The 21,626-nt window shown below is 36.7% G+C and overlaps 1 protein-coding gene across 1 annotated transcript in view; it reads left to right on the top strand.

The window, feature by feature from the left end:
* The first annotated feature begins 5,367 nt into the window (after window positions 1-5,367).
* Window positions 5,368-21,626, top strand: part of C4H6orf118 (chromosome 4 C6orf118 homolog) — a 113,258-nt gene continuing 96,999 nt past the window's right edge. Inside the window, exons 1-3 of the mRNA XM_053709163.1 lie at window positions 5,368-6,114; window positions 10,726-10,848; window positions 17,175-17,234. Coding sequence (XP_053565138.1) covers window positions 5,431-6,114; window positions 10,726-10,848; window positions 17,175-17,234 — 867 coding nt within the window. The 5' untranslated portion in view covers window positions 5,368-5,430. The remainder of the gene's footprint in view (window positions 6,115-10,725; window positions 10,849-17,174; window positions 17,235-21,626) is intronic.

Below are 21,626 nucleotides of genomic sequence, written 5' to 3' on the forward strand. Positions count from 1 at the left end.
TAAATATTAACTCATCCCTATCTTATAATAAATGTAAACTTACCTTTAAAATTAAATTAAACTATATTAAACTATTAATTCACCTACCCTAACTATTATAATAAAATTACATTAAACTATATTAAATTACTAATTAATCTACCCTAACTATTATACTCAAATTACATTAAACTATATTAAACTATTAATTAATTTACCTTAACTGTTATACTAAAATTACATTAAACTACATTAAACTAATAATTAATCTATACTAACTTTTATGCTAAAATTACAATAAGCTACAAATTAAATTAACTATATTTAAATTAACTAAAATATTACTAAATTACAAAAAATAACAAACACTAAGTTACACAAAAAAATAAACACTAAGTTACAAAAAATAAAAAAGAAATCATCAATGATTTAAATGAATTACACCTACTTTAAGGTACCTAAGAAAATAAAAAATCCCCCCCCCAAAATACAATAAACTACAAATAGCCCTTAAATGGGCCTTTTGCGGCGCATTGCCCCAAAGAAATCAGCTCTTTTACCTGTAAATAAAAAATACAAACAACCCCCATACAGTAAAACCCACCACCCACACAACCAACCCCCCAAATCAAAAACTAACTAAAAAAACCTAAGCTCCCCATTGCCCTCAAAAGGACATTTGGATGGGCATTGCCCTTAAAAGAGCATTTAGCTCTATTGCAGCCCAAACCCTAATCTAAAACTAAAACCCACCCAATACACCCTTAAAAAATCCTAACACTAACCCTTGAAGATTGCCTTACAGTTTAGAAGATCCGACATCCATCCTCCAAGAAGCCGGCAGAAGTCTTCATCCAAGCGGCCAAAGTCCTCATCGAAGCCCGCAGAAGTCTTCACCCAGACGGCATCTTCAATCTTCATCCATCCAGCGCGGAGCGGCTCCATCTTCAAGACATGCGGTGCAGAGCATCCTCTTCTTACGACGTCTTCTTGCCGAATGAATGTTCCTTTAAATGAAGTCATCCAAGATGGCATCCATTAGATTCCGATTGGCTGATAGAATTCTATCAACCAATTGGAATTAAGGTTGAAAAAATCCTATTGGCTGTTGCAATCAGCCAATAGGATTGAGCTTTCATCCTATTGACTGATCCAATCAGCCAATAGAATGCAAGCTCAATCCTATTGGCTGATTGGATCAGCCAATAGTAAGAAAGCTCAATCCTATTGGCTGATTGCAACAGCCAATAGGATTTTTTTCAACCTTAATTCCGATTGGCTGATAGAATTATATCAGCCAATCGGAATCTAAGGGATGCCATCTTGGATGACGTCATTTAAAGGAACCTTCATTCGGGAAGAAGATGTCGTAAGAAGAGGATGCTCTGCTTCAGATGTCTTGAAGATGGAGCCGCTCATCTTAGGTTAGGTGGCGGCGGAGTCGGGCAGTAGATTAGGGGTTAATAAGTGTAATGTAGGTGGTGGCGTCGTCGGGCAGCAGATTAGTGGTTAATAACATAATGTAGGTGGAGGCGGTGAAGGGGGCGGCAGATTAGGGGTTAATAAGTATAATGTAGGTGGCGGCATTGTCGGGGCGGCAGATTAGGGGTTAATAAGTGTAATGTTGGTGTTGGCAGTGTCGGGCAGCAGATTAGGGGTTAATAAGTGTAATGTAGGTGGCGGCGGTGTTGGGGCGGCAGATTAGGGGCTAATAACATTATGTAGGTGGCGGCGGTGTAGGGGGCGGCAGATTAGGGGTGTGTAGACTCAGGACTTATGTTAGGGTGTTAAGTGTAAACATAACTTTTATTCTCCCATAGGAATCAATGGGATATCGGGCAGCAGCGAACATGAGCTTTCGCTGTTTTCAGACTCCCATTGATTCCTATGGCATCCGCCGCCTCGCTGGGCCGGAATAGGGGTGAGCGTACCTGGTAGATATTTGTTAACTAGCAAAAGTAGTCAGATAGTGCCGAATTTGCATTAGGAACATCCAGGGCCACCACTAGAAATTTTGGGGCCCCTGACTTAACCATTGATCAGGCCCCCCCCCCCCCTCCTTTGACATGTGCAATTTTTGACCAAGTGACTAAAACTTATATGCACTTTATTCTTAAGTGTCTATTTAAACTTGGAAATGTTGTAAGGGTAGTAAAATACACTGAAACACACACACACACACACACACACACACACTCACACATAAGGATTCACATAAAGACACTCTAGCAAACACGCAAAGAAACTCAGACACAGACACCCAAACAGACACTTAGCACTTGTTTACATTGACCTGACAAGTAATGAGGTAAACTACAGTTTTGTAAAAAAAAAAAAGGAGATTTAGAAAACAAAATATGGAGTTCTGATTATCTTTTTGTAAAGGAAGATGCCAACTAAATGATGACAACGGCATGCAGTGGCTGAAAGGAAAGGCCCTGAACTGCCTAAACAATCATTTAAAGGTTAAATGGTAGATTGAGACTAATGAGACAGAAGTCTCAAAGTCTGTAGAAAGATGTGAATAATCAGTAGTAAGGTCAAAATGTCCTAAAAAGGAACAGACAATGGACACACACACACAAACTCAAACTTGCACATACACCCAAGGAAACACCAACAGAGACAGCCTCAGAAAACACACACAGACATACACACACACACACACACAGACACCCACAGAAAACACAGACATACATACACACACACACACCCTCACAGAGACATCCACAGAAAACACAGACATACACATACACCCTCACAGAGGCATCCAGAGAAAATACACAAAGACAAACACACGCCCACCCTCACAGAGACACCCATAGAAAAAGCTCAAAGACATATGCACACACCCTCACAGACATCCACAGAAAATGCACAAAGACATACACACCCACCCTCACAGAGATACCAACAGAAAACAAATACATACACACTCATAGAGACACAAACCATAGACAGAAACACAGACACCCACAGAAACACTCACAGGAGGAAACATTTATGCACCTTGCATCCCCTAAATCAACAGTGTGTGACATGCATGATAAAAAAAATGCAGAAATTAAGAGATCACTTTTTAAAGAATCATATTTGTAAATGTGCAAACAAAAATAATTATGTGAATTCAAAATTGTACATTAATGATCTGGGTAGATGGCTAGATGAAGAAAAGTACTTTTAAAAGGTTGACATATTTTTGTTTGATATTTTTCCCAACCAAGAGCACCACTTCAAATTTAGTGTACAAATCTTCCCATATATCAGCTGTACTTGTGGATTTTTAAAATGCTGTACTCTATATGGTCTTGGTGGAACCATAAGCTGTGGTACTCATACTATTAGATCTGGTTAAATGCAGGATTTAAGCTTGTTGGTATGCATTTTAAAATTAAGTCAGCTGTAGAGTAAACTGAACAGTTTTAAGTTAACCTGTCTCATTTCCAACACTGAACAATCTTAGTTTGAGAGTATAACATGTTATGCAGATGTAAAAATCTTAGATAAAATGCCTCCTTGTATCTGGAAAGTCCTTGCATAAAAAGGCTGTAAACTGGAATGTAATATATATAATTTGTGTATTGAGGAGGAAACATTTCTGCATGGTTTTAAATATAGAATTTCTACAACATTGTCAAATAATCATAAATACACTGCTGCTAAAAATATGTGTTTTTATGGACCCCTGGCCCCACCATACAACTACTACCACACTGAAGTTACAATCTTAAATTGCACAAAGAAATAAAAAACATTTGCTAAGTAATTCCTATCTCCTCTGCAAATGAAAGTGGTCAGCCGTCTGACTCAGGCACACACTGTACAAACAAAGTGCCAAGTCTGTCTCACACTGTGCATAGTGGTTTAGTGCACACTCAGAAATCCTCTCAAATGCTAATACTTTACTCCTTGTAATAACATTTCCCATGCTCAATTAGCACTCTGCTGTAGTACCCACTGGTAGCTGCCAAAATTTAAAAAAAAATTTTTTTTTTTTTTTTTTTTTTAGTTCTTGCCTCATTGGGCCCCTGACAGGAGTCACCCCTGTCACCCCCTGATGGCGGCCCTGGGAACATCTGTAGTGACGTAAGCATCAATCTGTGTCGGACTGAGACCGGCGGATCGTATGTTACTTCACAAAATTCTACTTTTGCCGGTCTGTAGGGTTTGATAACTAAGGGGAATCAGGCTCGCCACAATTACGCTGCGGAATTCCAGCATATTTGTGGTTGACAGCTTGATAAATAGGCCCCTAAGTATTATCACTCCTTGAGGCAGTGTGAATGCACAGATCAGTGATTTTTTTTTGTCTTCTTGACAAGCAATATCATGCACTTCAGTATAGTGTGCACAATACAGAGCAGGAACTGTATTTTTTTTGCAGTGACTGCATTGCCCAATATTGGGCTAGATTACAAGTGGAGCGCTAATTTATCACATGCTCATAAATGGGCACATTCGCCAATTTATGGGCGCGCAATAAATAACCAGCCATTACATTAGTGCTCAGAAAGTTAACCAGAGGTCAGTACTCTGGTTAACTTTTAAAATAACCCACAATTGCCCCCCAAATAAAAAATATTTGTTATTTTTAAAAAAAAGTAGCATTTTTTTAAATTAAAAAAACTGCAAAATACAGTTATGAAGGTTTAAAGTTGGAGGGTGCAGGGTATTACAAAAATAATTCACTGAAAAGTGCCTTAACATTGCGGTCTATTTTTTCTTTTGAGATTCAGATAGAGAATACAATTTTAAGCAACTTTCCAATCTACTTCTATTATTTAATTTGCTTCCTTCTCATGGTTGCTCATGAGCAGCAGAGGACCTAGGTTCTAGCTGCTGATTGGTGGCTGCATATATATATCGATTGTGATTGGCTCACCCATGAGTTAGAAATCATTAGTGCATTGCTGCTCCTTCAACAAATGATGCCAAGAGAATGAAACAAATTAGATAATAGAAGTAAATTAGAAAGTTGTTTAAAATTGTATTCTCTATCTAAATCATAAAAGAAAAAAAATTGGGTTTCATGTCACTTTAACACATAAATATACAATCTGCTGCCCATTGCTGCGCTACTTACCCCCTTCGCTGAGCTAGTTCTCATGTCATGTCTCAAAATGTGTAACAGTTTCTTGGAAAAGGAATACACAAGTAATATATTTAAAAAGAATTGATGTGTAAGATTTGATCTTTGGGTGCCATGTGATTACTAAACAAATTATAATGCATGTGAAGTACAGTTGCATGCCAGAAATTCTATTGTACAAACAACAAGTAGCCACAAAAAAATGATTGCAATAAAATGTTTGTCAACACAGTCGTACTATGACTGATCTTAAATACAATTTGTTATTGTGTTTTTCTTTTTCAGGTCTGTTAATAGAAGACTAATTGCAACAATATCTCTAGACATTTTAAGGGGAAAAGGAAAAAAAATAGTTTTTTGTTATGTTTAAAAGAAAACAGCAAGAGGAAATAATAAACCTTAAGAAACTTTTAGATGGAATTGAAACAGCAAATAAAAATGAGGCTAAAGACTATACGTCTGGTCATTTGAACTATAAAAATCTGTTTAAACCACAACAAGTGAGTGAAAGGACGTTCTGGAAAAGTGTAACGAAACAAAACTCTTTGGCGCCTAATCATCATCAAGAACATATATTCCAAAGTATAACTGATAGAAAAGTCATGAAGATGAAAGATGCCTTAGCTGACTTTACCCTCAAGACACATCTGACACTTACTACACCTGCCAAATCGTCTATCCACTTTTCTCCACTTTTAAAAAGTCCTATGACACCAATAAATACACCATGTGCCGTCTCTCTTCATGAAATCCGATCACACGAGACTTTCATGGAAAAACAAGAACTTGAAAAATGTATGGAGTCACTAGCGAGTGAAGAGATAGACCTATCCCAGTTAAAACTTTTGAAGGTTAAACGTGAGAAAAATCAAACTTACCAAAGTGATGAATATCACTTTGTCCCATCTTATTTGACTGGCCTAACAAAAAAGGATCAGTTTGTAATATTTTCACAATTTTCTAAAGAGTACCTCAAGAAAGAAGATCTAGAGAAAGATTTCTTAAAGAAATCATCTATTGGGCATTATGAACGCCAATTAACTAAGGTATGAATATGTTAAAGCTGTACTTTTATGCAATTAATCATTATTCTGGGTTGAAAAAATGTTAAAGGGAAAGTCTAGTCAAAAGTAAAATGTTATCATTCAGATAGAGCATGCAATTTTAAAGGGACAGTAAACCTTAAAAATAATGTTATATAATTCTGCACATAGTGCAGAATTATATAACATTATTTAGGTGCTATAGCCATAAAACCCTTTTTTACCCTTTAAAATGTAAAAATGACAGCGCTTTTACAGACCCGCTCTCTGCTGAGCGGGTCTGTAATATTTAGTCAGCGCATCGGGCCAGCTGTATAGTCACAGCCCGGCCCGATCGCGCCATAAGACTAAGTGCAGCTCGCTCCTGTCACAGGAGCGAGCTTCACTTAGTGCTATGGCGCGGTCGGGCCGGGCTGTGACTATACAGCTGGCCCGATGCGCTGACTAAATATTACAGACCCGCTCAGCAGAGAGCAGAGAGCGGGTCTGTAAAAGCGCTGTCATTTTTACATTTTAAAAGGTAAAAAAGAGTTTTATGGCTATAGCACCTAAATAATGTTATATAATTCTGCACTATGTGCAGAATTATATAACATTATTTTTAAGGTTTACTGTCCCTTTAAGCAACTTTCTAATATACTCCTACTATCAATTTTTTTCGTTTACTTGGTATCTTTAGTTGAAAAAGCAAGAATGTAAGCTGAGGAGCTGACCCATTTTAGGTTTAGCACCTGGGTAACGCTTGCTGATTGGTGACTAAATGTAATCCACCAATCATCAAGATTGTGCTGGCTCCTAAGCTTACATTCTTGCTTTTTCAAATAAGATACCAAAAAAACCACGAAAATTTTATAGTATGAGTAAATTAGAAAGCTGCTTAAAATTTTAACACAACACAAATTGGCAGATTAGGGGTTAATAAGTGTAGGTAGGTGGCGGCAACGTTGGGGGGGCAGATTAGGGGTTAATAAATATAATGTAGGTGTCGGCGATGTTAGGGACAGCAGATTAGGGGTTCATAGCTATAATGTAGGTGGCGGCGGTGTCCGTAGCGGCAGATTAGGGTTTAATAATATAATGCAGGTGTCGGCGATGTCGGGGGCAACGGATTAGGGGTTAATAAGTGTAAGGTTAGGGGTGTTTAGACTGAGGGTTTATGTTAGGGTGTTAGGTGTAGACTTAGAAAGTGTTTCCCCATAGGAAACAATGGGGCTGCGTTAGGAGCTGAACGCTGCTTTTTTGCAGGTGTTAGGTTTTTTTTCAGCCAGCTCCGGCCCATTGTATCCTATGGGGATATCTTGCACGAGCACGTTTTTCCAGCTTACCGCTACCGTAAGCAACGCTGGTATTGAGGGTTGAAGTGGAGCTAAATTTGGCTCAACGCTCACTTTTCTGAGGCTAATGCAGCCATTCAGAAAACTCGTAATACCAGCGTTGGCTTAAGGGTGCGCTGGAAAAAAAAGGACCGTTAGCCCCGCAGGTTTTTACCGACAAAACTCTAAATCTAGGCGAATATATTTGAAGTATATTCCCATTGATATTTTTAGTACACCTTGGTGATTAGGAACAGGATATTGTTCAACCATGACTTCCTGTTTCACATGAGGTATAAATATGAGGTAACACACATGCCAAATTCCCTTAGCCATTAATCACAATGGGTAAGACCAAGGAATATAGCTGTGATGTGCTGCAAATGGTTGTTGAGTTTCACAAAATGGGAAGTGGCTATAAGAAAATAGCAAAAGCATTGAAAATTTCCACCGTCAGGGCAATAATTAAGAAGTTCCAGTCAACTGGAAATGTAATGAATCAACCTGGAAGAGGACGTGTGTCTATATTGTCTCAACGCACTGTAAAGAGGATGGTTGAGTGGCCAAAATATCTCCAAGGATGACAGCTGGATAATTGCAGAAGTCTCTACTCTCATCCGAAAGCAAACTCAAGCATCTTCAGTTTGCCAGGCACTACTGGATCTTCAAATGGGATCAGGTTTTATGGTGAGATAAAACAAAAAAAAATGCTTTTTGGCAATAAACACCAGAGGTGGGTTTGGCGCACACAAAGAGGTAACTTTTGCCCACAGTTAAATATGATGGTGGCTCCTTAATATTTTGGGGCTGTTTTTCTTTTAGGAGACCTGAACATTTTGTTAGGATACATGTGTTTGTAATTGTTTGATATCTATGAGAGGAGATTATTTGTGTGTATTTTTTGAACAAAGGATCAAAAAAGGTTAAACAATAAAGACAATTTTTCACAGCATTTTTTGCTCATATTTACCAAGGGTGCCAATATTAGTGGATGGCACTGTATCTTTCTCAGTGTAAATTTAGGAACAGTATCTATTTATCTGTCTACCCCAGTGTGAATTTGGGAAGTGTATCCAAGTTAATTGCTTGGAATAAGGGCAAAGTCTCCAGACTTTTTCATTTAAATTCATGCATCACGGATTGCCTGTCAATTGTTTATTGATTAGTAAAGATAAAGTGTCAGATTACTGCGCTAGAAGTAAGCTTTTTGCTTGCATCGGGTAGTGCTCGCATTACAAGTTGAAATGAAACTGTTTTTGCTCGTGCGTTAACCTGACAAGCGTAAAATGCCAAACTTAGAATAACCTACTCCTCCATAGAAGTCAATGGAGAAAAGTACTAGTACCTAATAACTAATACCCTACTTGCACTCAAACCCGGTCACATATTCTCAAGTGCGCTAACCTGACAAGAAAATATTAAAAAATGTCACATTCCAATCTTCTCCACATAGCAGAATATGTTATGTTTATTCATAAATACATATTTCTACATATATCTGATGATATTTTGGTACAATATATATATAAATGTAGCCACCAATCAGTATGTGCTACCCAGGTGCTGAACAAAAAAAATGGACTGGCTCCTAAGCTTACATTCCTGCTTTTTCAAATAAAGATACCAAGAGAACAAAGAAAAATTGATAACATCAATAAATTAGAACGTTGCTTAAAATTGCATGCTCTATCTGAATCATGAAAGAAAAAATGTTCATTTCATATCTCTTTTAGTTTATACTTGTGTGGGTATGTACAACTATTTTTTCTTGCATGCATTTTTTGTTTCTAAGATCAAATTCTTATTTTTACCAACTTTTAGCTTCACTAGGCTATTTTTTTGGGTTTCTTACATATAACATTAGAAGGACAACTCAGCCTTCCCCAAGTATGCCATAAATTCAGAACATCTGGATTTCCTGCATTCAGACTGGGTAAACATTGGTAAAGCTATAAGTAACAGGAGGTTCATGACATGGACAGTAATTCATTTCCTATAATTATGTTGTCATTTCTATTTTCTTTATAATGTACAAACTCTTAATTGTATTTATGAATAAACATTCTGATGATCATATTTTATTTATGAAAATGTAACAGTTTAAAATTGTGATTTGATCACTATTTTATCATTTTAATAAAGTTAGGAAGTGATCATGTGATCGATCACAATCTTTTATAAAAAAAACATTTAAGTATATGGTGATTTTTATAGATAAATAACTTGAAACATTTTTTTTTCTAAAGGATTGTGATCGACCCCTATGTTTGTTAAAATACGCACAGGAGAGACTGACAAGTTTAAATCAAGGTACATCAAAATAACCATAATGTCTATAACAAGTAAAAAAAGAGTTTTAAAGATATAAAAGGTCATGAACTGAATATTTTTTTACTTTTGAGCAAATTGGTGTGAAAAATGTAGTAAATTGGAATATCTCTGTTTAGAGTTTTCAACTCATAGGGGCCGATTTATTAAGCCCCGTATTGGCCCCAATGCAACTGTTTCCGCACAAGCCTTCAGGCTCGCCGGAAACTGGAATAAAGAAGCAGCAGTCTTAAGACCACTACTCCTTAACTCATCTGCCACCTCTGAGGTGGCGGACAGCAATCTGTCCGATCACATACGATCGGGTTGATTGACACCCCGTGCTAGCGGCCGATTGGCCGCGAATGTGCAGGGGTGACATTGCACAAGCATTTCTAGTGAAATGCTTGTGCAATGATATAGGCTGTCGGCATTTATCGATGTGCGGTGGACATGATCCGCTACAGTAGATCATGTTTATTCGCACATTGATCATTCGGCCCCAAAGTATATGATCATTTTAGCAGAGTGATTTTAAAACCATTAAAATTCTGTTTTTCATTATGGTTTAAAAAAGCTTTGACTATGAAAATAATTTATTAGGCTGAAAGCTCCTTCAAAGAAATATTTTATTTTACTGACATACAACACTTCCTTAGTCCAGATCTCCCAACCATCTTGGAGATCCGCCCACTTCCAGCTCCTGCAGCCAGGGCCATTTCCCAGTTTTTAGGGACTGTTCTGGCTCTGCCTGCTACATATACCAATCATGCCCCACAACATGACTATGACCCCACCCCTCCAATGGTGGCGCTGTCCACAAGCCCCATGACCTCCCTGTCCTAGAAAGACTCTCAAGAAATGTGGGAAGGTAAGCAAGTCTACCTTGTGACAATATTTTTTTTGTTTGTTTTTTAAGGAAGATAAATAATATGCATCATGAATATTTTATCTTGATTATAATAGTTTAATTTAAAATATTTGTTCCCTGCAGGAGCTTCTAAAAATTGGCCATGTCACTCCTCCACATGTTAACCGATTACAGATTTTCTGTGAAGCATTTGAAGATATTTGCAACAACTCTACTATTTTTGGAAATATATTACAGCATATTAAGGTATTTTTTCACTTTAATCAATTACTGAATAAGCAGTTGCAGTAGTTATATTATGTGGCCTCTTAAATAGTCAGAAAACAAATATTGTGCATATACTTTTTCAAACTACACGTAATATACCTCTTTTTGTAGACCAAGCATTTTTAGAACAAAAAAAAAATTACGTTCAGAAATATCTTAATATGGGAAAGTCCCACCATATGAAATAAAAAAAACTAAACCCTAAATTTTTGTGTAATTTTTAATGATGTACATGGTAAATAGCTGCACAGGTGTCATGATTTTATATATATATATATATATATATATATATATATATATATATATATATATATATATATATATATATAGGTAACAAGAACTTGCACTCACTGGTCTTTCCTTCAAAATCACACATTTATTGTAACATTTAGATATGTGCAGCGTCTGAAAATTCGGTTTGGTTCGGATCGATTCGAATTCGGAAGAAATCGAATGAATTAGTTTCGGATTCATTCGGATTCTTTCGGATTCGTGGGAAATTCGGTTCAATTCGGTTCGAATCGATTCGGAATTTCGGTCAGTGTTAAGTGGGATGTGCTGTGTATTACACTAGTATACTGTACAATACTAGTGTAATACACGGCCAATCCGAATCTACCGAATAAATTCGAATCGATTCGGATTTATTCGGTAGATTCGGCACTACCGCAATTCGGAAATTTGAATCGATCCGAATCTCCGAATTCGACAAATTTGTTCGAATTTCGATTCGGACCGAATCCAACCGCACATGTCTAGTAACGTTTCGGAGACAGAGTATCCCCTTTTTCTTCCTCCAAAACGTTAAATACAATAACAATAAATGTGTGTTTTTGAAGGAAAGACCAGTGAGTGCAAGTTCTTGTTACCTTTAGTCATTGTTCACTAGCACCCTGGCATTTTGACCTGGAAGTGAGAGTGCTCTTCTATGGGATTATATATATATATATATATATATATATATATATATATATATATATATATATATATATATATTGAATAGAGCAAGGAGTGTAATGAGAGCGCTGTAAACTTTGATAACAACTGGTTGAATTTAAAAATAAAAGTGGTATAACCGTTAATAGGTACTAGTAAGACTTGTTTACAATGGTTTTAAACACCTGCTGCCTCACCTATGCTTTAGCTGGTGAAATACCCAATTTCACCAGTTGAAGCTGAAAAAATTGTATAAAGAAAGAGAGTATGGAGAAACGCTTGAGCTAGAAAACAACAATCAAAATAGAATGGATATATATGAATAAATCAATAAATAAATGAATTAATGGAACCCTAACACAAGAATAAAATTGATTAGCAATTGCTGACCTAAATGGAACTTCTAAAAGTATTTAAATACCATGTGGATTAATCTAAACTTGTGTGTAAAACACTTGGTTCTATAAAGCCTAAACAAGTATACAGGACACTGGATGTATAAAATGAACTGGAAAACTCTAATAAACAGTCCAATACAGTTCCTATCAGTTTAAAGTGAATAATAGTCTATAAATACAATGTCCAAATATTTCAGTGGTCTTGGAAAACAGAAGTACTGCCTACTTACATGATTTAACCTCAATCAATATGAGGTAAGTGTGAGCCTGTTGAGATATTCCTGAGGTGGTTGTTATGGTTTCAAAATTCTGTATAAAGGGTCCCCCTGTCCGTCTTAGCAGGTGGAAGCTTTCTTCACATATATAGAGGGTCAACTCATTTATCTTGACAGGTAGAAACTTTTCCCTCTCATGTGATTGGTATCAACATAGAATAGAAAAAGACACAATAATAGTGTAATCTCGTTTGGACTCTTTCTGTTAGTCCCAATTTATATGTCCCAACACTGTAATACCAATGGTGTTTTAACCTATTCTAGTGATTTAAAATTGAAAAAATATATATAGAGAAAATATATAGAAAAAATGCCTACTTACAGGACATCACCTCAATCCTTATGAGGTAAGTATAAGGCACCACAGGGTAGCTGCGTATGAGTATTGTAATCCCTGATATCCGCAGCCAGAATCTAATGGATTTACAAGTCCACTCTTTACTTCCTTGCTCCCTGGAGTCTGGTGTGGGTTTTTAGAAAATTCAATACCCTCAACAATATGAGGTATGATAACAACAAATTTCTTCAATAAGAGATTGAGGGTACAGATCAAAGTCTGTTTCTCTTGTGGAGAACGTTTGGAAAAGACTTTTAAATATTTTTAATGGCCTCGCCGTACTGACAAGACGTCTTAGAATATTTCACCTGAGCAGCGAGGTTTTGAATATTTTTGTATGTATTTATACATACAGGTACAAATCCCCCAATCTTATCTGCCTGTGTCTTTAGTTTGTTGTTTGTGTTCTAAAATGCAAATAATAGTCTATATTTATTAAAACAACAAATATTACCTTTCTGATTACCTTTTTTTATTACAGTACTCCACTATCTTTCTAAGGCTTCTATGCATACAAAAGTATTATAAATTGTATAAAATTACCTTTAGGTTACATTAATAAGCTGTATTATGACATGTAAATATTGCCTAAATGACATAACATATTGTTGTTTACACTTGGTACCATCCCCTCTCCAAGCTGTCCCATTTTACAGATGTAAATATTACAAAATCCAAACCATTCCGAAATCCAAACCTTTTCATGTCCCAAGCAGTTTGGACCTGTGTGTGTGTATATATATATATACATATATATATATATATATATATATATATATAAAATAAAAGTCCATAGAGTGCACTCACCGTGAAACAAACAATCACCTAGATTTAGAGTTCTGCGTTAGCCGTCAAAAGCAGCGTTAAGGGGTCCTAACGCTGCTTTTTACCGCCCGCTGGTATTTAGAGTCAGGAAGGAAAGGGTCTAACGCTCACTTCCCTACCGCGATTCCAGGCTACCGCAGATCCCCTTACGCCAATTGCGTATCCTATCTTTTCAATGGGATCTGCCTAACGCCAGTATTTGGAGTCTTGGGAGAAGTGAGCGGTAGACCCTCTACTGACAAGACTCATACCGACAAAAAAGTCAGTAGTTAAGAGCTTTATGGGCTAACGCGTGAATATAAAGCTCTTAACTACTGTGCTCTAAAGTATACTAACACCCATAAACTACCTATGTACCCGTAAACCGAGCCCCCCCCCCCACATCGCCGCCACTCTAATAATTTTTTTAACCCCTAATCTGCCGACCGGACACCGCCGCCACCTACATTATTCCTATGAACCCCTAATCTTCTGCCCCTAACATCGCCGACCCCTATATTATATTTATTAACCCCTAATCTGCCCCCCCCAATGTCGCCGCTGCTACCTAACTACACTTATTAACCCCTAATCTGCCGACCGGACCTCGCTGCCACTATAATAAATGTATTAACCCCTAAACCGCCGCACTCCCGCCTCACAAATACTATAATAAATAGTATTAACCCCTAATCTGCCCTCCCTAACATCGCCGCCAACTACCTACAATTATTAACCCCTAATCTCCCGCCGCACCGTCGCCGCTGCTATCATAAATTTATTAACCCCTAAACCTAAGTCTAACCCTAACACCCCCCTAACATAAATATAATTTAAATTAAACGAAAAAATATTTCTAAAATTAACTAAATAAATCCTATTTAAAACTAAATACTTACCTATCAAATAAACCCTAATATAGCTACACTATAGCTAATAATTACATTGTAGCTATTTTAGGATTTATATTTATTTTACAGGCAACTTTGTATTTATTTTAACTAGGTACAATAGCTATTAAATAGTTAATAACTATTTAATAGCTACCTAGTTAAAATAAGTACAAAATTACCTGTAAAATAAATCCTAACCTAAGTTACAAATACACCTAACACTACACTATCATTAAATTAATTAAATAAATGACATACAATAAAATAAACTATACTATAATACAAAAAACAAACCAACACTAAATTACAAAAAATAAAAACAGAATTACAAGCAGTTTAAACTAATTACACCTAATCTAAGCCCCCTAATAAAATAAAAAAGCCCCCCAAAATTAAAAATTCCCTATCCTATTCTAAAATACAAAAGTAATCAGCTCTTTTACCAGCCCTTAAAAGGGCTTTTATGCGGGGCATTGCCCCAAAGTAATCAGCTCTTTTACCTGAAAATAAAAATACAATACCCCCCCAACATTACAACCCACCCCCCACATACCCCTACTCTAACCAACCCAAACCCCCCTTAAATACACCTATTGCTAACCCCATGAAAATCTCCATACCTTGAGTCGTCTTCACTCAGCCGAGCCGAATTCTTCATCCAAGGTGCGCAGAGGAGGTCCTTCATCCGGTAAAAGTCTTCATCCAAGCGGGGCAAGAAGAGGTCATCCAGGCGGCGTCTTCAATCTTCATCCATCCGGAGCGGAGCCGAGCCATCTTCAAAGGAGCCGACGCGGGGCCATCCTCTTCTACCGATGAACTAACGACGAATGAAGGTTCCTTTAAGGGACGTCATCCAAGATGGCGTCCCTTCAATTCCGATTGGCTGATAGAATTCTATCAGCCAATCGGAATTAAGGTAGAAAAAATCTGATTGGCTGATGCAATCAGCCAATCAGAGTGAAGTTCAATCCGATTGGCTGATCCAATCAGCCAATCAGATTGAAGTTCAATCCGATTGGCTGATCCAATCAGCCAATAGTATTGAGCTCGCATTCTATTGGCTCTTCCGATCAGCCAATAGAATGCGAGTTCAATATGATTGGCTGATTGGATCAGCCAATCGGATTGAAATTCAATCTGATTGGCTGGCGGGAGATTAGGGGTTAATAATTGTAGGTAGGTGGCGGCGATGTTAGGGAGGGCAGATTAGGGGTTAATAAAATGTATTATAGTGTTTGCGAGGCGGGAGGGCGGCGGTCTAGGGGTTAATACATTTATTATAGTGGCGGCGAGGTCCGGTCGGCAGATTAGGGGTTAATAAGTGTAGGTAAGGTAGCGGCGACATTGGGGGGGGGCAGATTAGGGGTTAATAAATATAATATAGGGGTCGGCGGTGTTAGGGGCAGCAGATTAGGTGTTCATAGGGATAATGTAGGTTGCGACGGTGTACGGAGCGGCAGATTAGGGGTTAATAGTATAATGCAGGTGTCAGCGATAGCGGGGGCGGCAGATTAGGGGTTAATAAGTGTAAGATTAGGGGTGTTTAGACTCGGGGTACATGTTAGGGTGTTAGGTGCAGACTTAGAGAGTGTTTCCCCATAGGAAACAATGGGGCTGCGTTAGGAGCTGAACGCTGCTTTTTTGCAGGTGTTAGGTTTTTTTCAGCCCAAACTGCCCCATTGTTTCCTATGGGGATATCGTGCACGAGCACGTTTTCCCATCTTACCGCTACCGTAAGCAACGCTGGTATTGAGGGTTGAAGTGGAGCTAAGTTAGGCTCAACGCAGCCCCTCAGACAACTCTAAATACCAGCGTTGTTGGAAGGGTGCGTTGGGAAAAAAAGCTGCGTTAGCTACGCGGGTTTTTACCGACAAAACTCTAAATTTAGCGGAATGTTAATTTGAGAGTTAACGTTTTCACAGTAGTCTGAGGACGGGGGTTACTCTCCAAAAACGTTAACTCTAAAATAAACATTGTTTGTTTCACGGCGAGTGCACTCTATGGACTTTTATTCTACATATTTCTGAGTAGCACCCCGACTTTACACCTTATGCTTTTCAACAGTGAGTGCTGGTATTTCCTACTTGATTATATATATATATAAGGACAAGAAAGATAGTAAAAAATGAATGTATATGTAAAAATATATTTAAAAAAATGTGGTTATTGCCAGGTGATCATTATTACTCTTCCGATCACTTGGTAGCTATGAGCACACAAAACCCCTTATTTAATTTGTAAGATATATATATATATATATATATATACTTTTTTTTAATGAGCGGTACAAAAATAAAGACCTTTTAAAAATTGCCGGAAGCCAATGACAAGAGACATATATGTGCAGTCACTAATCAGCAGCTAGCTCCCAGTAGTGCATTGTTACTTCTGAGCCTACCTTGGTATGCTTTTCAAAAAATGATACAAGAATAAACAAGCAAATTAGATAATGTAATAAACTGGCAAGTTGTTTACAATTACATGTTATAGCTGAATCTTGAAAGTTTAATATTGACTTTACTGTTCCTTTAAATGTGTAAACTAATTTTATTACCATTCTTAATAGAAATATAAACAATACATAAAAAAAGTTATTATAGCTGGTATATCTGTTATGTTTACTACTTGATTAATATGTCTATCTTCACTATTCTCTGCTTAGAGTGCCTATGAGTCATACATTGAACACTTATTGGATGCTCGACCTTCAACACAATATGAGGTAACTATATACATTTACATGTAGATTTTTTTAAGTGCCTTTGTGTATGTTATTCTTTCCTGCTTTAGTACAGATGTTATCTACCCTAGCTTTAGACACAACAGTTTTGTAGATGGTGATTTTTTTAAAATCTGTAGAAATAATAGACGGCTAGATTACAAGTTTTGCGGTATGAGTGAAAAAGCAGCGTTAAGGCTCTTTTTCATTACCACTGGTATTACTAGTCTTGCAGGTTTAGGGGCACTGCACACTTTTTTGGCCGTACTGCAACGTAACTACCGCAACTTTAAAAAAGTCCTTTTTCAATAGGACTTCCTTTGCGCCGGTATTACAAGTTTGCCTGGGAGGCCAAAAAGTGAGCGGTACAACCCATAACCACAAGATTCGTACCGCCACCTGAAAGTCAGTAGTTATGAGTTTTATGCTACAACGCCGTAACATAAAACTCATAACTAAAGTTCTAAAAAGTACACGAACACCCATAAACTACCTATTAACCCCTACACCGAGGCCCTCCCACATCGCAAACACTAAAATAAAATTATTAATCCCTAATCTACTGCTCCGGACATCACCACCACTAGAATAAACATATTAACCCCTAAACCGCCGCACTCCGCATCGTAAACACTAGTTAAATATGATTAACCCCTAATCTGCTGTACCTAACATCGCTGCAACCTACATTAATGTTATTAACACCTAATCTGCTGCCCCCAAAATCGCCGCCACTATACTAAAGTTGTTAACCCCTAAACCTAACCCTAAGTCTAACCCTAACACCCCTAACTTTAATATAATTAAAATCAATCTAAATAAAAATTAATATCATTAAATGATTCCTATTTAAAACTAAATAGGAATCATTTAATGATATTAATTTTAACTAAGACCTAAGCTAGCTACAATATAACTAATAGTTACATTGTATCTATCTTAGGTTTTATTTTTATTTCACAGACATTTATTTAACTAGGTAGAATAGTTACTAAATAGTTATTAACTATTAAGGGCTATTGGTAGTTTAGTTTAGGCTAGGGTTTTTTTTATTTTGGGGGGGCTTTTTTATTTTGATAGGGCTATTAGATTAGGTGTAATTAGTTTAAATATTTGATAATTTCTTTTTTATTTGGGGAATTTAGTGTTTGTTTTTTTGTAATTTAGTTAATTGTATTTAATTAATGTAATTTATTTAATTGTAGTGTAAGGTTAGGTGTTAGTGTAAGACAGGTTAGGTTTTATTTCACAGGTAAATTTGTATTTATTTTAACTAGATAGCTAGTTAATAGTTAATGACTATTTATTAACTAGTCTACCTAGTTAAAATAAATACAAACTTACCTGTGAAATAAAAATAAAACCTAAGATAGACTATTAGTTATATTGTAGCTAGCTTAGGTTTTATTTTATAGGTAAGTATTTAGTTTTAAATAGGAATTATTTAGTTAATGATACTAATTTTTAATTAGATTTATTTAAATTATTTTAAAGTTAGTGGGTGTTAGGGTTAGACTTAGGGTTAGGTTTAGGGGTTTATAACTTTAGTATAGTGGCAGCAACATTGGGGATGGCAGATTAGGGGTTAATAAGTGTAATGTAGGTGTCGGCGATGTCAGGGCGGCAGATTAGGGGTTAATACGTGTAATGTAGGTGGCGGCGACATTGGGAGCGGCAGATTAGGGATTAATAAGTGTAGGTAGGTGGGGGCGACATTGGGGGCGGCAGATTAGGGATTAATAAGTGTAGGTAGGTGGGGGCAACATTGGGGGCGGCAGATTAGGGGTTAATAAGTGTAGGTAGGTGGCGGCGATGTTAGGGGTGGCAGATTAGGGGTTAATAAGTGTAATGTAGGTGTCGCGATGTCGGGGGCAGCAGATTAGGGGTGTTTAGACTCAGGGTTTTTGTTAGGGTGTTAGGTGTAAACATACATTTTCTTTCACCAAGGGAATCAATGGGGCTGCGTTACGGAGCTTTACGCTCCTTTATTGCAGGTGTTAGGTATTTTTTCAGCCGGCTCTCCCCATTGATGTCTATGCGGAAATAGTGCACGAGCACGTAAAACCAGCTCAAAGCAGAGCTGGTTTTGGAGTGCGGTATGGAGCTCAATTTTGCTCAACGCTATAGCAGCGCTATAGGGAGGTGAGCAGTGGAAATAACTTACAAGTTAGCACCGAGCAGCTTTTACCGCAAAATTCGTAATCTAGCCGATAGATAGTCTGTTACAACATCTTTTGATAGACCTTACGAGTTCTCCATATTAAAAAAATATATCAGTATAAATACATTTTATTTTACTGTCAAATGCAAAAAAACGACTGACTTGTTTAATGGCTCCATCCATTAAAATAATGATGGTGTTATGTATGTCATGATATGTAATGTATTTGATTTTTATTGCATTGAAGGAACAGAAAAGAGCATTTGAGATGTTGATCACAATTGTTTAGAAAAATGTGTCTATTAATTGTTAACAGAAAACCACCATTAATGTCTATGGGATTTTTTGTGGCTAAATCATCATGTGATACGTTTTCTAAAAGATTGTGATCGTTCCCTCTGTTAGAAGTATTTTCAACTGGGTTATTTGTTCAAATGTTTTTCATAAGTTAAAGGGCCACTAAACCCAAAATCTTTCTTTCATGATTCAGATAGAGAATAGAAAATTAAACAACATTAAAATTTACTTCCATTATTTATTTTGCTTCATTTTTTAAAAATGCTTAGTTGAAGAAAAAGCAATGCCCATGGTGAGCCAATTACACAAGGCTTCTATGTGCAGCAACCAATCAGCAGCTAGTGAGCATATCTAGATATGCTTTTCATCAAAGAATATCAAGAGAATAAAACAAATTAGATAATATAAGTAAATTAGAAAGATGTTTAAAATTGCATTGTCTTTCTAAATCATAAAAGAAAAAATGAGGGTGGCATGTCCCTTTAAGGTAGGCAGGTTGAGTGCACAAGGAAGTGGTCACAAAAACCTTTTCAAATTCAATTGTAGAGGTAATATGGGGTTGGTCACAATCCTTTAGAAAAAACTTATATAATGATTTTTCTACAGTAATTTACCATTAAAGCCTATGAGGACTTTTTTTTCTTCTTCATGTTTTTATAGGTTTTAGTATAATAACAGCATACATAGCATCTCATGTTATTCAGTGTTCTACAAAAGCCCTACAAGTATAGGAAGTGATAACCATACTCTTCATTTTGGTGACACATACATAGATCTTAATACTTCTATTTGCAAGTACATAGACTATCACATTATCAGAATGAAACCAATACAAAATATTTCACATATTGTACAATAGTCAGGTTATCGTTTTCCATTTTAATCTCCCTACATTAGATGAGTGAATGGAGGCTAATAAATTATCTGATATGAAGGGGATTAGGGATGCCTAGAGAATTATATAGTTGACAAGTATTCTTCCGATATAAACATTATGGAACAATAATCATCCATTTTGTTTCCTACCTGTTACCCCTGATATCTACATTTATTTTTGTGGATAAATCATTTGATACGTTTTTCTACAGGATTGACCCCTAGGTGTGTAATTCGGGCATTCACTGTTTAGAATCAGAAATAACAGTAGAAATGACATGCATATGTTGTCACGTTCATGACACCTCACCAGATGCATTGGTTGTTGCAGGAAATGATTAGAGATGTGCAGGGAAGAAAACTTTATTTCTGAAGAAATTTTCATTCCTAATATTCGAGGAAATTTGTTTCCCTGAATATTCATTCTTTGAAAAGAAGGGAGAAAAAGAGAGGCGCTTGTGTGTACCAGTAGGAGCAGATTCAAAGAACTATATTCGCCCACACAGGGTACTCACATTTAGGTGAAGCACTCAGACAGTGCTATTAGACGCAGACTGGGTGATCAACAGCAACCCAGCTTGCTGTGCTTTTCAGCAGATGTACAGGAACGCCTTTGGTTCTATTCATATTCTATATTCATTCTTTGCATTATTCGGTTTTCATTTAGTTTAACAAAACGAAAATCAAATTTGCGTCAAACATTTATATTTGTTTTTGTTAAAACAAATGTAAATGTTTCAAAGCTACAGGTGAAAAGTTCAACTGTAGCTACATATTTACCCTTAACGCTCTGAAGAGCGCACTAACCCGATCCCTGAGCTAGCAGGAGGCTTAGCGTGCTCTCCAGAGCATGTTAAGGTAAGTATTAAGTCTTTTAAAATAATTTAAAGGAAACTAATAAATACTGACACATTTCCTCAGTTTTTTTCGTGTTTCAGTTCTGCTGGTGCATTCATACGGGTTTTTTGGTATACAAAACGAATGCACATTTCTAGAAATTATACACATTCATTCAAAGACCACATTGAATTCTTTTAGGCTCACAACTTTGTGACTAATCA

This window comes from Bombina bombina, chromosome 4 (assembly GCF_027579735.1).
Source record: "Bombina bombina isolate aBomBom1 chromosome 4, aBomBom1.pri, whole genome shotgun sequence".
Lineage (NCBI taxonomy): Eukaryota > Metazoa > Chordata > Amphibia > Anura > Bombinatoridae > Bombina > Bombina bombina.